Here is a 16,994-nt window from a genome sequence, read left to right on the forward strand (position 1 = left end):
CGCGCCCGGCAGCCATTCTTTAATAACAGGGGCCACATTTCTCAGGAGAAGTGGTTGATTGTAGGGCTAGGGGATGGGAAATGCAAGATGAGCCCAGAACACCTTAGAGTGCCAGAAAGTCAGAAAACACTAAAATAAAGAAACAAAAATAAATAATTTTTTAAAAATAGAGGCTTGTTGAAAGAACACAGGAGCAAACCTGAAGGAACTTCTAATGGCAAAAGCTGGAATCATTTGAGCAACAAAGTAAATAATGATAGTATTAGATTACTATCTAATATTCATGAATCCATACTAATATAAATAAATCATGGATTAAATAAATGTGGAGAAGGAGCAACACTTATGGGAGAATTCCAGTTAATTAACGTGGGAGGAAAGAGGGCAACTGTGAACTACCATTAGGCAAACCACAGTAATAATTATTGCAAATGAAGTTCACTGATAGATGCTCAAATTAGTATGCAAAAGTTTGAGGAGCTGTCAGATGATTTTCAATGAGGGTGTCAAAACCATTAAATTGGGAAAGGACAATCTTCAGCAGATAGTGTTGGGAAAACTGGATATCCACGTGCAAAAGCATGAAGTTGGACCAGTACCTTACACCATTACAGAAATTAACTCAAAATGGATCAAAGACAAAATATAAGAGCTAGCACTATAAAAACTCTTAGAAGAAAATACAGGGTAAAAACTTCATGACATTGGATTTGGCAATGATTTCTTGGATATAACAACAAAAGCATAGGCAACAAAAGGAAAATAGATCAACTGGATTGCATCAAAATTTAAAACTTCTGTGCATGAAGAACACAATCAACTGGCCGGGAGCGGTAGCTCACACCCGTAATCCTAGCACTCTGGGAGGCCGAGGCGGGAGGATCGCTCAAGGTCAGGAGTTCGAGACCAGCCTGAGCAAGAGCAAGACCCCCGTCTCTACTAAAAATGGAAAGAAATGATCTGGACAGCTAAAATATATATATAGAAGAAACTAGCCGGGCATGGTGGCACATGCCTGTAGTCCCAGCTACTCAGGAGGCTGAGGCAGAAGGATTGCTTGAGACCAGGAGTTTGAGGTTGCTGTGAGCTAGGCTGACAACATGACACTCTAGCCCAGGCAACAGAGCAAGACTCTGTCAAAAAAAAAACAACAACAAAGAAAAAAAACACCACACAATCAACAGAGTGAAAAGGCAACCTGTAGAATAGGAGAAAATATTTTCAAATAATGTATGTGGTAAGAGGTTAATATCCAGAACATATAAAGAACTCTTAGAGCTCAACAATTTAAAAACTCAATAAATGAGTAAAGGACTTAAATAGACATTTCTCCAAACATGATATACAAAAGGCTGATAATCATATGAAAAGAGGCTCAAAATCACTAATTATTAGGGAAATGCAAAGCAAAACTACAATGAGAATGACTGCTATTTAAAAAAAAAAGAAAACAACATAGGGAGTGTTGGTGAAGATGTAGAGCAATTGGAATCCTAGTTAGTTACACAGTTGGTGAGAATGTAAAATGGTGTAGCTGCTATGGAAAACAGTATGGCAGTTTCTAAAAAAATTGAAAATAGAATGACCACATGATCCGGCAATATCACTTCTGGGTATATATCCAAAAGAATTGAAAGCAGGGTCTTGAAGACATACTTGTACACCCATGATCATGGATGTACCCTGACTGCCCATTGACAGGTGAATGGATAAACTAAATATGGTCATACGTACAATGAAATGTTCAGCCTTAAAAAGAGAAGAAATTCTGATACATGCTACACATGGATGAACCTTGAGGACATTATGCTAAGTGAAATAAGCCAGTTACAAAAGACAAATACTGTATGATTTCACTCACATGAAGTATCTAGGATCAGCAACCTCACAGAAACAGAAAGTAGAATGGTGGTTGCCAGGGACTGTGGGGGGAGGAGAAAACAGGAAGTTGTTTAATGGATAGAGTTTCAGTTTTGCAAAATGAAAAAGTTCTGGACGCTGGTTACACAACAATGTGACTATACTCTACAGTACCCAATTGTGCATTTAAAAATGGTTAAGATGGTAAATTTTATGTATATTTTACCACAATTAAAAATAGAATTTTTGTTAAGTTTAAGGAGATACAGATTTTGCATAGTCTCAAAGTATTTCTCCCAAGATGTTTGTTACCTACAAGGGGGAAAGATAGCAACTTCACAGTGGAGAAACCCAGCAGAAACCACCTTAAGCAAATGATCAAGTTCAACATTGCCAGTAATAAGACATATCAACACCATAACCCTGTTATATAATGCACTGGGAAGCACAGCACATCATTTTTTGTGGTAATCTTGCCAAAAATGCATAACCTCAGTCCAATCATGAGAACACATCAGACAAACTCAAATCAAGGAACTTTTGACAATACTGACCAGTCCTGCTTACAAGTGTCAAGGTCATGAAAGAGATGAGCAAAGACTGAGGAACTGTCATTGCAGTCCTACGAAACTGCAGGAGGATGAAGAAGAAATAACCACTAAATGCAGTGTGTGACCCTGGGTGGGATTCTGGAACAGAAAAAGGACATTAGTGGAAAAACTGGTCTTTAATTTAGCTAATATGTTAATTTTAACTTATTTAAATAATTTAAATTTATTTAAATTAAAAAGTTTAGTTATTTCATGAAATAATATTAAATTTAATTTAGTAAAATATGCTAATGTCAATTTTCTGGTTCTGATCTCTGTACTGTGGTTATACGTAAGAAGTGAATGTTCGGGGAGTGCTGGCAAGGAATGTACGGAAACTATACTATTGACTTGGAAGAGAGAAACCTACCCTATCAGCCATGAGACTCTCTGTTCATGGTGGTGTCTTTCAAATATGAAGTGGAATTTCCCAGACCTCAGAAAGAAATTCCTACGGGTGGGGGTGGGGCTCGGTGGGATTCTGAGGGAGGGGTACCCGGCTCCTTTCCTCAGCAGCCTGTCCTTCCTTCACAAATGTGTCAGACTCACTTGTGTAGCCACAACCCCTCTGCCTCTCAGAACCCAACTGGCTTGGGGAAGGTTCTACCGCCAGCCTTCTTTCCCCTGTTGCAGCCTTCCCAAGGGGCTCCCTTCTCTCTGGGAAAGTGGAACTGAGATGCCACACCCCTGTGCTTCCTGGGCACCATCTGTCCCTACTTTCTTCACTTCCCCAGATCTTCATTCTCACACAAAGGGCCCCCTCCTCCTGGGAATGAGCATTGCTGGTAGCAGCCAACACCCCCCCCCCACCCCGTCCAGAGGGTCCCTCCTGTGCCCTGTTCTTCTGCCTTTCCCTGGCTTCCTGCATCGGTCCTGCTGGTGTCACCTGAGTTTGGGTTTGCATATCTTCCCAGCTCCCTAGTTTCTCTGAAGTTAAGTCTGATGTACGTGTTGATGACGAGATCCCCTCTTCTCCTCCTCCTCTTCCTGCTCCTCCTCCTTTTCCTTTTCTTCCTCTTCTTCTGCTCCTCCTTCTCTTCCTCATTCTCCTTTTCTTCTCCTTCTCTGTCCTCCTCGCTGCCCCGTAGAGTTCCAAGAAGGAGAGATGGGACAGTTTAGAATTAAGCTGCTGCCATGTTCCCACTGGACCCAGAAGTCAGGCAGGGGGAGCTGGGATTCTCTGCGTGCCCCTCCCGCACCAGCTCGCCGCCTGCCTCCTCCCTGCCTGCGCCCTCTTGGACTGCATCCCCGGGCTCCCTCACCCTCTGGCCCGGGCTGAGTGCACCCAATGGGGGATGATACTGTTTGGAGACCGGAGACGGGGAGAGAGGTTGTTATTCCGCAGCTGCTTCCTTCCTGGGCGTGGTGTGGCAGTGGCCGTGTTCCTCCAGCTGCAGCTGCTGTCTGGAGATCCGCTCCTAGGGTCCCGGCTCTCGCTGGGGTCTGCGGACACCTCTCCTGCCCCTCCAGACCCAGGGAGATAACAACTCCCACAATTGCTTGTCCCATGGCGCTTCACCCTGTCTCACTGGTGTCCTTAACTCTGTCCACACCCCTGTGAACTGTCCCTTTTCTCAGGTACCCAATTGAGTATGCCTTCTGGTTTTTACCAGGACCCAGACTGACACCGTGGACGCTTCTGGGCAAGTCTTGCTCTGGAGCGTGGTCGGCTCGTGCAGGATCTGGGGGCATAGAACGCACTCTGGGCTCAAGTCCACGAAGCAGAGGTGGGAGAAAGCACAGGTGAGACGGATTCTCACAAAACTCAGGACATCTGTGACGTCTGTGGTTTAACTCACAGAAGAAATCAATTGTCATGCTTCAGAAGTGAGATGGCTCTAAGTATTTAACTGTCTGAAATGAACGATTTGTTTTTTGGCAATAATTGCTAAGCTGGCAAGTTGCTGTCTGCAAATGGGCTCTCCCCAACTTGGTGACTCAGCCCCTGGTCCTTTGCCAAACTGGGTTGTGGGCAAATTCCACTTGCAGAATTGGTCTGCTCCCGTCAAAGCCAGATTCCCCCTGCCTGAGAGGAGGCTGGACTTGACCTTCTGACTCAGGATATGCTGACTTGGGTCCCTCCCTGTGTTCAGGGGTGGCTCCCTCGGGGCCCAGTGTAGGTTGGGCCTCTTCCAAGATGAGATGGTGGAGGGCAGACCATGGAGGGTAGGCACCCCCTGGGCGGGCCCCACCTGAGTCATCTTCAGCCTCATCCAGGCAGGTGAAGTTGCTCCCTGCAGGAGTCACCGAGCCCAGCCCTCAGACCAGAATCCATCCATGGTTAGGAGGGTCTTGGGCTATCCCAGGTTCTTCAGCAAGAAAGGGATCCAGTCCTCAGGGGTTGGCCTGCTGCGGTACACAGGCTGGGCTAGGCTGGGAGGATGGGAGGCTGGTGACAGCTGGGGCCGGAAGGCCAAGTGGGACCGACCTGGGCCAGAGCAGCAGCACCTGGGGTCCGGGTCTGGTCCCGGGCAGCCCGGCCTCCCCAGGTGTCTTGCCTCCTCCCCAGCAGGTGTCTAGGATGCTCGCCAGGACCCAGCCCTCCCCAGGAGACCGGGGGCTGTGGTGTGTGCTCAGTGGAGTCACTGTGCTCACTGCAAGGCAGCATGTTAAAGAAGGGCAGGGTCTCAGGGCAGGGGACGGTGTGGAGGGGGCAACAGTAGCCCATCGGGGGCAAAGGGTGGCGGTACCCCGAGGCTGTGGGGAGCCAGGCTCTGAACCGGGCACTGGGCCAGAGTCTCGCTGAGTGGTCGAGCCCTGACGAGGGCCTGTCTGGGGCTGGTGAGCTCCCAAGAGAGGGAACTAGGAAGAGTACCCCAGGGTGGGGGCTTGTGGGAAGGGGTCTGGAAGCCATCCCAGAGGTAGTGGGTGACATCTGTTAGGGGAGCAGGTGCAGGGAGGATCCCTGTGGGGGTGGGGGGGACACATACAGCCGCAGAGGAAACAGAGAAGGAATTTGACAGGTCCAGGGGGTCCCTCAGCCCAGTTCCTACCAGTCGTGTCCCAGAAGCACCCCCTACCCCCTGCAGTGCTGGCCTGATGCCCCTGGTGGAACACTCTGGAATTTGGCTGTAACAAGAGGAGGACAGGGTTGTCTGGACCTGCTTGAGCACCAGGGCACCCCAATTTCATGGCCCTTTCTGGGTCCATGGGATCATACATATATATATATTTGTAAAGTGTGTAAGAGTCAATTATTGTATTCTTTTTCTTAGAGGCCGTTTCCAAATTGCTCATGCCCTGATCCACCCCTGCTCAAGGGAGATGGCACAGTGGCCTCGTGACCCAGAGGTCGTGCTGCACCCACCGCCCACCCCAGGGGGCCAGCCATAGCCCCAGAGTCCTCTCAGCACTGCACAGGAATGTGAGAGGGCCTCAGCTCCTAGGGCCCAGGCTGAGACGCCCCGAAGTCCGGTAAACACTAATTAGGCCCTGCCACACCCAGGACGGCAGCTCTGAGAGATGAGGGAGCCTGCATGGGGGGAGGTGGCCTCGGACTCCCGCCCCAGGCCTGGGCCTTCTCGCCTCAACTCCTGGCCAGCAGGGATCACATGCCCCAGCCCTCTGGCTCCAAGGCAGTCTCATGCCCCAGCCACTTCCTGACCCACCCCACTGGTTGGTTGGGGTTCACTGCCAAGGGACACCTCCCTAGCACCTCAGTGACGAGGGCAAGGGAACAGGTGTTTATTAAGAGCTTGCATGCTTTGTCCCACCCAAAACATGCAAGTGACATAGCCAGGAAGTCATGGAGGGTTGTCCCCATTTTATAGTTGAGGAAACTGAGGCTCAGGTTGGGCTAGTGACTAAGGGATGCCGTATGTGGCAGGTGGCTTGAGACATCTCTGTCCATCCTGAGTAACGAGGGAGCAGCCTGGTTCCCTGCGAATGTGACGTACAGCCACTGCTGACCTCACAGAGCCTCCCTGAGAGGCCGGGCCTCAAGGCGCAGAGAGGGTTGGGGTTCCCTCATTTGCCGGCCACCCCGGCACTGGGCCACTCACCTGTTTGGGTGAGTGAGAATCAGCTGACTGGCAAGCCAGGGTGACTACACTTCTGGTCATTGCTGTGTCCTCCTCTGCCCTGGGCAGGGCACTACCGTGAGCACCCCACCTGCCCATCAAGGCCGCAGAGCTGCTCTGCAGAGCCAGGGTCCTTGCTAATTGGGGGGCCATTGTGTTCCTGACCTTAGGGGCTGCCTAGGTGCCCAGCTACATAGGACCTCCAACTTCCTGACTAGCAGGCTGGAAGTCCCAGGCCTTGTCACTAGATACACACTAGTGCCCAGGCTTGGGGAGCTTGGGACCCAGAGGACTGGCAGGGCTGCTGTCCCCAAGTGCTCTCATCCACCAGAGCACTCAGGCCCCCTGCCTTGGGGAAGGGTCATGTCCAGAGCTGGCCTCTCCTGTCCAGCCTCAGCCCTTCCCTACCCTTCACAGGGTCCCTAGGACGTGGGGTATGGGGATCTCATGCTGCCAGAGAGGCAAAGCTGCCACCCCACCGCTGGGGCGGCTCCGCCCAGCCTCTTCCTGCTGCCACCGCCTTTGCTGACTCACCTGCCCAGCCTCCTACTGGGCTGGGGCGGGGGCTTGGTGCCCCAGAACCCAGAGAGGCAGCAGAGGCGTCTATAAAAGCACGTTGCACCAGTCCCCAGCATCCTACTTGGCTACCACCTGCTGCCGCACGATGCTCGGAGGACTGGGGAAACTTGCCGCTGAGGGCCTGGCCCACCGCACTGAGAAGGCCACCGAGGGAGCCGGTAAGGACCCTGGGGCTCTTTTCCACCTAGGCCTGTCAGAAGCTGATCCCAGCAGGCAGGAGAGGGCGTTGGCCCCGCGGGGAACCCCGCCTACCAGCCCCACCAGGACACGATTCACCTGGGGGCGCAAGCCCGGAGGGCAGCTCAGCGTGAAGCGGGTGCCTCGACTCAGACCCCTGGGGTCTGTGGCTGAGAGCCAGGAGGGGCTGGCCTAGAGGAGGCTCCTGGGGACAGGGGGCAACCCAAGTCTTGGGTGAGCAGCTGGCAGCTTGGGCTCTTCCTTCTGGAGACATGGGGAGCCCTTCTGTGTCAAAACAGCCTGTCCTGAATAGCCTATGCAGAAAAAGGGAGATGGATTTTTATTTTTACCGTAACTTTAACGTTTCAAATATTTCTTCATTAAGCAGCCACTAAGTCTGATTCTGTTCAAAGTCAAAAAGGACATTTTCAATTTCGCCCAAGTCCCTGGAAACCCATTTCGTATGCAGAGGTCCACGTTGTTTGCGGAAGGCTTGTTCTCCTGTCGGCCGTTACTGGGAAGAAGTTCGTGCTGGAGTTTGCTGCAGACATGTCCTTCCTTCATTTGTAACTCTCCAGCCGGCATTGACCGCCCCTTTAGTCTTTCACTAGCCCTCTAGCTTTGCATTATTTCCATTTCACAGATGAGGGAACCAAGCAGTGGAGGGTGGAGTAACAATTAGGACTCGGAAATCTTTCTGATCCAGCACACTCCCACCCACACCTTACACAACCGGAGGAGGGCAGAGAATTCCCTCCTATTGGAGGAATTGCCTGGGGGGACTTAGTTTTGTTGGAGGAGGCTTCAGGATTTGACCGGAGGCAGGATTTGACCAGCCGGCACATCCTGCCAGGCTGTGACCTGGCAAACAGGCCTGGCCTGGGCTCCGGGCCCCAGCTGGCAGGAGGGCCGGTTCGTGGGCATTCCAGGCCCGCCAGGAGGAGTCACTGGGCCCCGCCAGGAGGACTCCCCAGCGGGAGTCACTGGGCTGTCTCCCAGCATCTCTGAAGGAAGCTGGCTGGGGGTCCTTCCCAGGAACCAGCCCATCCTGGCTGGGGGCAGCATCCCAGAGGCCCACCCTGGATGTCCAGAGGTGCCGAGGCCGCCGTGAGGAGACGCAGGCTGCAGGTGTGCTCACTCTGGACTTGTCTCTTTTCAGTTCATGCCGTGGAGGAAGTGGTGAAGGAGGTGGTGGACCATGCCAAGGAGGTTGGAGAGAAAGGTGAGGCCGGCGGGAGGCAGGTGGGGAGGCAGGGAAGCTGGGTGCTGGGACCAACCCCTTGTTTGACCAACCAGGTCAAACCCTGCCCCGCTGGCGCATCGGCGGCCACAGAATCACTCTGCATTAGGGCTCCGTCTAGTCAGTCTTCTCTGTGGAATGTTCAGAAGACAAGGTCACAAGACTATGTGACAGCGTGCTGGGACAAAACGTTTAAGATATAAAATTATATGTTTATATAAATACATATTTGTATAAATGCTATGTATGTATGTGTGCTGTGAGTAGGACTATGTAAAAAGCATATGTATGTGTGCCTCAATCCTCAACAAAATAGATTCCAGATGGATCGAGGACTTAAATTTAAATACACGAATTTATTAAATTGTTAGATGACAATTGTGTTAACTCAGGCTGCTATAAAGAAATACCATAAACTGGGTGGCTTATAAACAACAGAAATTTATTTCCCACAGTTCCAGAGGTTAGGAAGTCCAAGAGTAAGGCGGGTGACGGATGAGGACCCCTTCCTGGTTCCTAGATGGCAACTTCCAGCTGTGTCCTCGCACAGAAGGAGCCAGCTGGCTCTCCGTGGTCTCTTTCATAAGGGCACTAATCCCAGCCTCTGAATACCATCATATTGGGGGGGAGGATTTCGACATGTGAACTTGGGGGAACACAAACAGTTCAGACCATAGTAACAACACAGGAGACTATGATGCAATCTCAGGGATGGGAGGATCTTTTCAACTACGGCAGAAGCCCCAGCAGCCATAAGGAAATACTAGGTAAATTTGAGAAGATAAAACTTCAAAATTTTCCATAGTAAAAGATACCCCAACAAACTATAAACCAAGCCAAAAGAAAAAATCACAAACTGATGAAAAATATTTGTAATAAAAATGATAATCCAATGTAACAACCCAATATAAAAATGGCCAAAAGATTCAAGCAGGCAGTTTGCAGAAAGATGAAGGGTAAGTAGCCAGTACACCCATGAGCAGATGCTCAGTCTCACTCCGCTGAAGAAACGCAAGTTGCTGGCGAGTGGACCAGATCTGAATTCATTCCGCCAGGAGCCCTGCTGCCCTCGGTCCCACTGGGCTGCTCCAGGGACCTAGCCAGTAAGACTGCCGCGTCCCACAGCCACTCCAGGGGATGCTAGCCCGGTGAATGGCTCACCCAGACATTCTTCCTCTTTCTTCCCAACAGCTATTGCCGATGCCTTAAAGAAGGCCCAGGAATCAGGGGACAAAGTGGTGAAGGAGGTCACTGAGACGGTGACCAACACAGTCACAAATGCCGTCACCCACGCAGCGGAGGGCCTAGGCAAGCTGGGGCAGTGAGCACAGCTGCCACCACCACCGACCCTTCCTAAATCTCAATAAAAAACCCTGAAATGTGCACACTGAGTCCCGGATTTATTTCTATTTGGCTGGAAACGCTAGGCCAAGTATTTTTCAGCAGAAACACCGTGCATGTCCCGTTTCTCCTCTGCCGGGTGGACGCCAGTACAGGGCACCCGCTGTGGGGTGGATAGGTTCCCCTGGTGAGTCAGATGCTTCTGTCTCACAGTCTAAGATTTCTCATCAGTAAGGAGCTCTTAAAGAATCGTTAGTGTCTATGCTACGTTTCCTAAAAGGCTGTTTCCCCAGAAACTATGTATATTAATAGCTTTGAGGCACCCCCAATGCTTTAAAAACACCCCAAGGGAGGACCATAATTTGTCTTGCATGTTTTTGGGGTTTTCTTGAAATGTTCTTGCAGGACGGGTGGGGATAACAGATCAACCTGATAAGAGTTTAGCTGGGCAGGCTCCCACTGAGCTGCTTCATGTAAGTTTCTGCTGCACAGTTACAGAATCCTGTCAAGGAGGAACTGAGTCCACTGCTTACTGGTCCTAGAAGCCAGTGTTGAATCTCCACTTGGAGACTTGTGTCAGGCTTGTTGGTAGTGGACAGTAGTGGGCAAGAATGCCCGGTCTTCTTTCTTTCCTCCCATAAGCAAGTCAGTATCATAGAAGTTAAACATATGTTAAAGTAGCATTTGGCTTAAAATGTTTGGAATTGCCAGGCACTGTGGCGTGTGCCTGTAGTCCCAGCTACTGGGGAGGCTGAGGCAGGAGGATCTCTTGAGCCCAGGAGTTCAAGACTAGCCTAGGTAACATAACCAGACCCCAGTCTCAAAAAATTAAAAAAAAAAAAAAAAAAAGAAGAAAGAAAGAAAAGAAAAACAGGCCGGGTGCGGTGGCTCACGCCTGTAATCCTAGCACTCTGGGAGGCTGAGGTGGGTGGATTGTTTGAGCTCAGGAGTTCGAGACCAGCCTGAGCAAGAGTGAGACCCCCATCTCTACTAAAAATAGAAAGAAATTAGCTGGATAACTAAAAATATACAGAAAAAGTTAGCCGGGCACGGTGGTGCATGCCTGTAGTCCCAGCTACTCAGGAGGCTGAGGCAGGAGGATTGCTTGAGCCCAGGAGTTTGAGGTTGCTGTGAGCTAGGCTGATGCCACAGCGCTCTAGCCTCAATAACAGAGTGAGACTCTGTCAAAAAAAAGAAAAAAAAAAAAAAAAAAGAAAAGAGAAACAATTGGAATAAAAAAGAGAAATGACTTGTAAAAATACGGCATCCTTTATTAATCTTGCTGAAAGCAAAAATTTGTTCTCAGCAGAAATTAGAAGAAAAGGTGTTTTGGTTAAAGAATAAGTTAGGTGCTCACCATATTTCTGGCTCTCTGCTAGCATTGGCCTCACAAGTTTCTGAATAGCCCAGGAATCTCCAACATCTTGGCTTTGGAACACTTGCCACGGTCCAGCGACTCTGTATCTTGGTTCATGATGACTTTTGATCCCCCAATCCAAATCCAAGCTCAAAAGGATGAGGACATTGTGGGTGGCAGTGTAGACTGAAATACCCTCTTTGGATGGCAGTTCCTCTCACGGGACTTTATTCTTCAGGTGTGCACAGGTACATACAGGTGCCCAAAGGGCGAACACAGATTCGTTGTAGAATGTTTGTACCAGCAAGAGATTGGAAACATCCTAAAGTGCTGACAGAAATCACTTGGATGGCAAGTTTTGCTGTGCTTATTATGTTTGGGACACAGTATGGAGTTGACACCTATTATTTCTAGTGTGTTATAAATACCTTAGCTTGAAAATGGAAACTGTTTCTAGGTAGCCACCAGCAGGGACTGGCTAACGAATATTGCATATATAATATATGAAATGGAATACTCCATGGCTGTTAAAAATGAGGAAAATGCACATACATCATTCAGGAAAATGTACAGTAAAGTAATAAGCTGCAAGATATATATGTAGAATGAGTTCATTTTTATAAAGCAAACATATAATTGTGTAAGAGTAGAAGAAACTGGTAGCATATATATCACATACATATGAACAGTGGCCATCTCTGTGGGAATATGGGAACTCCTTGCTTCTACATTACTTATTTCCGTGATGCATAAATTTAACAGAAAACCAACATAGATGTTTTTAAAAATGTGGTCATGGAGGGCAGTACCAGCTTATTTAAGATGACTTCCTAGGAAGTGCTACTCAAAGTTTGCTGGTTTGGGAACTTTGTTACCACTTGATGACTGAGAGGGTTTGGAAACTCACAGCAATTTGACATTGCCCAGACCTCCCAGAGAGTGATCCCTGGATGATTCTTGCTGAGCCAGGTACAGAGCAGCTTGGGTTGTTGAACTTGCACAGCAAGTTGCATGTAAACTAGCCACGTGCAGGACCACATACCTCGATGAAGTAGATAAACAAACAAAGACACTGGCTTGGACTCGCGGACTCTCCACTCCCCGCTCTGTGGTCCACTCCACAGAGAGTTGGAAAAGCACTCTCCTCATCCCCTGGCCCCACTTTGCAGCCTGCTGTGACACAATAAGCACTTCCTTTCGTCTCTCCTTTTCTTTTTACTGTGTGTGGGTGTTGTGCAATGAGGGCAGTGAAGTCAACCTCAGACAAACTCTAAATGTGTTATAAAAACAATAGATTTTGTGTGAATATTTTAACGTCAGTAAAAAAAAAAAAAGCAATAGAGAGCGATGTCAACAAAAATGGTGGAGTCAGGACCCCCCAAAATTCTCTCCTTCATAAAAGCAATGAAAAAAACTGACAACAACAAACAAATAATAACAACAACACAGAGAATCAACTCTTCCAGAACTCTGGAAGTTAACTGAAAGCTTGTAGCAATTTAGGGAGAATTTACTCAAAATAAATTAAAAACAGGTTGGTCCAAAGTAGTGCGTTAATCTCAACTGATGGTTCACAGTCAGGTACAGATTGAACTCCTTGTTCTACCCTTTCCCCCCTTCTCCCTACTGCACTTGATTAGTCTTAAAAACAATAAAATTGAAAAAAAAAAAAATATGGCCAGGCATGGTGGCTCAGGCCTGTAATCCCAGCACCTTGGGAGGCCAAGGTGGGAGGATCCTTTGAGCCCAGGCGGTCAAGACCAGCTTGGGAAACACAAGATTCTATCTCTACAAAAAATTTAAAAATCAACAAGGTGTGGTGGCGAGTGCCTGTAGTCCTAGATACTCGGGGGCCTGAGGCAGGAGGATCACTTGAGCTCAAGAGCTTGAAGTTATAGTGAGTTATGATCAGGCCACTGCCCTCCAGCCTGGTGGACAGAGGGAGACCTTGTCTCTAAAAATAAAATTTAAAAAAAAAAGAGCAAATTAAAACCAACCAAACAAAATCTTCCTAAGAACAGCCAGCTTCCTGGTGTTTTTAACTTGCCTTATTTATTCTCATCCCCTCACCACTGGCTGCACTGCAACCTTGAAAACTAACAGCTCACAACTGCAGTGAAAACCAACAGCGCAGGGTTGGCATTCTTCCAAAGCCTCATTCCCAGAGAACTGTCATTATTTAACCTGGCTTGTGGTTTCCAGGAAGACCTCACTGCTGGGATGTCTTTATTTCTCCTGACTAGGAGCTCCTTGGTGCACAAAAGCCCTTTCCTTAGGTCCATTTGTCAAAAACATTTATTAATAGAAGCCATTGTTTAAGGCGGTGTCTGCATGAGGCAGGAGATAACAGCTTGGGCAAACAATAGGCTAACCAAAAGCCTGAAAGGAGAAACGGGAATGAGATGGCCAGAGGGGCTTTGAAAATTCTAACATATTCCTGGGAATCTAGAAGGCTACTCCCACATGTAGGGCTGTGTACTTGCTCATTAAAGACCTGGCCAGGCGCAGTGGCTCATGCCTATAATCTCAGCACTCTGGGAAGCCGAGGCAGCAGGATCCCTTGAGGCCACAAGACCAAGACCAGCCTGAGCAAGAGCAAGACCCAGTCTCTACAAAAAATAGAAAAATTAGCCAGGCGTGGTCCCAGCTACTCAGGAGGCTGAGGCAGGAGGATCACTTGAGCCCAGGAGTTTGAGGTTGCAGTGAGCTATGATGATGCCAGTAGGCCGGGGACAGAGCTAGACTATGTCTAAAAAAAAAAAAGAGAGAGACCCATGAAGGCTCAAAGCTTTCACTTCTGACTGACCTTGAGGCTCTGAGCAAGCAGGAAGTGAAGGCTAAGGTAGAGTTGTAACCACCTGGCTGAGTGTTGACAGGGAGCCCCAACACGCACACAGAATACAGAGTACCTTGGCATAGCTGAGAGACGGATTTGTTCTAGGCATTTAAAGAAATCTCTGTCCAATCATTGGTTGACCACTAAGCTAACTGAGTAGAAACTTCAGGGGTCACAGACAACAAAGAAAACAGACAGCACAATTAGTTCAGAAAGGTCACTAAGCACTGAACAATAACAACAACAAATTGCAGGAGGGGGCGTGGAATCTGATTTCCAGAGTTGTTTCATTATATTATTTAAAATGTCCAGTTTTCAGAAAAATTACAAGAAATTCAAAGAAAGATGTTATGGCCCATTCACAGGGAGGAAAAAACATTGGAAATTGTCCCTAAGCAAGCCCACGTATTGGACTTACTAGAAAGAAACTTTAAATCAACTATTTTATACATCTAAAGAGCTATAAGAAACCACATCTAAGGAATTAAAGGAAAGTATGAAATTGATACCAAATAGAGAATACAAATTATTTTAAAAAAGAACCAAATAGAAATTCTAGAGTTGAAAGTACAATTGAAACAAAAATTTTATTAGAGGGGCTCAAGAATAGATTTCAGCAAGCATAAAAAAGAATCAGAGAACTTGAAGATGGAACAAATGAAATTATCCAACCTGAGGAACAGAAAGCAAAAAGAATGAATAAAAATGTTCTTATTTATTTTTAGCAATGTTTTGTAGTTTTCAGCATACAAATCTTTCACTTTCTTGGTTACATTTATTCCTAGCTATTATATTATTTTGGATGCTATTGTAAATGGAATTGCTTTCTTAATTTCCTTTTCAGATTTTTCACTGCTATTGTATAGAAACACAACTTACTTTTATGTATTAATTTTGTACCCTGCAATTTTGCTGAATTAATTTATTAGCCATAGTGTGTGTGTGTGTGTGTGTGTATTCTATGGGATTTTCTATATATAGAATCATATCATCTGCAAATATTTTCACTCCTTCCTTTACCAATTTAGATGCTTTTTATTTCTTTTTCTTGTCTAATTATCCTGGCTAGGATTTCCAGCAGAATGTTGACTAGCAGTGGTGAAAGTGTCTTGTTCTTAAGGGAAAGCTTTCCACTTTTCATCAATGAGTATGATGTTAGCTGTGTATTCTTCATAAAATTTCCCTTTATTATGTTTAAGAAGTTCCTTCTATTCCTAGTTGAGTGTATTTATTATGAAAGGGTGTTGAATTTTTTCAGATATGTTTTCTGCATCTATTGAGATGATTATGTGTGTTTTGTCCTTTGTTTTACTAATGTGATGTATTACATTGATTGGTTTTCTTATGTTGAGCCACCTGGCACTCCTGGGGTAAATCCCACCTGGTCACAGTGTATCCTACTTTTAATAAGCTGTTGGCTTTGGTTTGCTAGTATTTTGTTCAGTATTTTATATCTATACTCATAAAAGATATAGGTGCATAGTTTTCTATTCCTGTGATGTCTTTGTCTGGCTTTGATATCAGGGTTATACTGGCCTTATAGAAGGAGTTAAAAGTGTTCCCCCATCTTCTATTTTTTGGAAAAGTTTGTGAAGAGATTAGTCTTAATTCTCCTTTAAATATTTGTTAGAATTCATCAATGAAGTCACCAGGGCCTGAACATTTTGTTTGGTTTGGGGCATTGATTTATTTTTTTGTTTGTTTTTACTGTGGTAAAATATACATAACATAAAATTTACCATTTTAACCATTTTTAAGTGACGGTTCGGTGGCATTAAGTATATTCACATTGTTGTGAAACCACCACCACTATACATCTCCAGAACATTTTCATCATTCCATACTGAAACTCTGTACCCTTAAACATTAACTGCCCGTTCTCCCTTTCCCCTACACCCTGGTAACAATTGTGCTGCTTTCTGTCTCTATGTGTTGGGAGGTTTTTGATGACTGATTAATCTCTTTACTTGTTATAGGTCTGGTGAGAGTTTCTATTTCTTTCTGAGTCAGTTCTGCTAATCTGTATGTTTCTAGGAATTTGTTGGCATACAATATTTTTTTAACTGTTACAGCTTTGCATGTAATAATTTTTCTTTTTTAAAATTCATTAATTTAGGCCGGGCGCGGTGGCTCACGCCTGTAATCCTAGCACTCTGGGAGGCCGAGGCGGGTGGATCGCTCAAGGTCAGGAGTTCGAGACCAGCCTGAGCAAGAGCGAGACCCCGTCTCTACTAAAAATAGAAAGACATTATATGGACAACTAAAAATCTATATAGAAAAAATTAGCCGGGCATAGTGGCGCATGCCTGTAGTCCCAGCTACTCGGGAGGCTGAGGCAGTAGGATCGCTTAAGCCGAGGAGTCTGAGGTTGCTGTGAGCTAAGCTGACGCCATGGCACTCACTCTAGCCTGGGCAACAAAGTGAGACCCTGTCTCAACAAAAAAAAAAAAAAAAAAAATTCATTAATTTATTTTCTTTTTTAAATTTCATAATATGGGGGTAAATTTTGGTTACATATATTGCCTTTGCATAGCCCAAGCCAGAGCTACAAGTATGCCCATCCCCCAGACAGTGTGCCCTGCACCTATTAGTTATACATTTACCCATCCCCTCCGCCCCCCTCCAACCTGCCTGGCACCCGATGAATATTGCTTCCATGAGAGCACCTAAGTGTTGGCATACAATTTCTCATAGTATTGTCTTCAAATCTTTTTAATTTCTGTAAAGTCAATAATAATGTTTCCATTTTTATTCTGATTTTAGTTATTTGCTGCTTTTCTTTTTTTTCTGAGTCAGTCTAGCTTAAAGTTTATCAAATTTGTTGGTTTTATCAATGAACCAAGTTTTGGTTTTGTCAATTCCCTTTTTTTCTATTTTCTATTTCATTTTCCCTGCTCTAATCTCTAATGTTTGCTTCCTTCTATTGGCTGCAGATTTTGTTTGCTCTTTTTTTTTACACCTTTCTTCTGCTGGCCTTAGTTTTAGTTTGCTCTTC

General features: G+C 46.5%; 1 protein-coding gene across 1 annotated transcript; it reads left to right on the forward strand.

Moving 5' to 3' along the window:
• Nucleotides 1-7,132: 7,132 nt before the first annotated feature.
• On the forward strand, nt 7,133-9,790 carry FAM25A (family with sequence similarity 25 member A). Its single transcript, XM_069460157.1, has 3 exons — nt 7,133-7,206; nt 8,385-8,447; nt 9,657-9,790. The coding sequence occupies exons 1-3, from the start codon at nt 7,134-7,136 to the stop codon at nt 9,788-9,790; spliced, it is 270 nt and encodes an 89-aa protein (XP_069316258.1). The 5' UTR covers nt 7,133.
• Nucleotides 9,791-16,994: the final 7,204 nt, after the last annotated feature.

The sequence above is a fragment of the Eulemur rufifrons genome, chromosome 28 (assembly GCF_041146395.1).
Source record: "Eulemur rufifrons isolate Redbay chromosome 28, OSU_ERuf_1, whole genome shotgun sequence".
Classification (NCBI taxonomy): domain Eukaryota; kingdom Metazoa; phylum Chordata; class Mammalia; order Primates; family Lemuridae; genus Eulemur; species Eulemur rufifrons.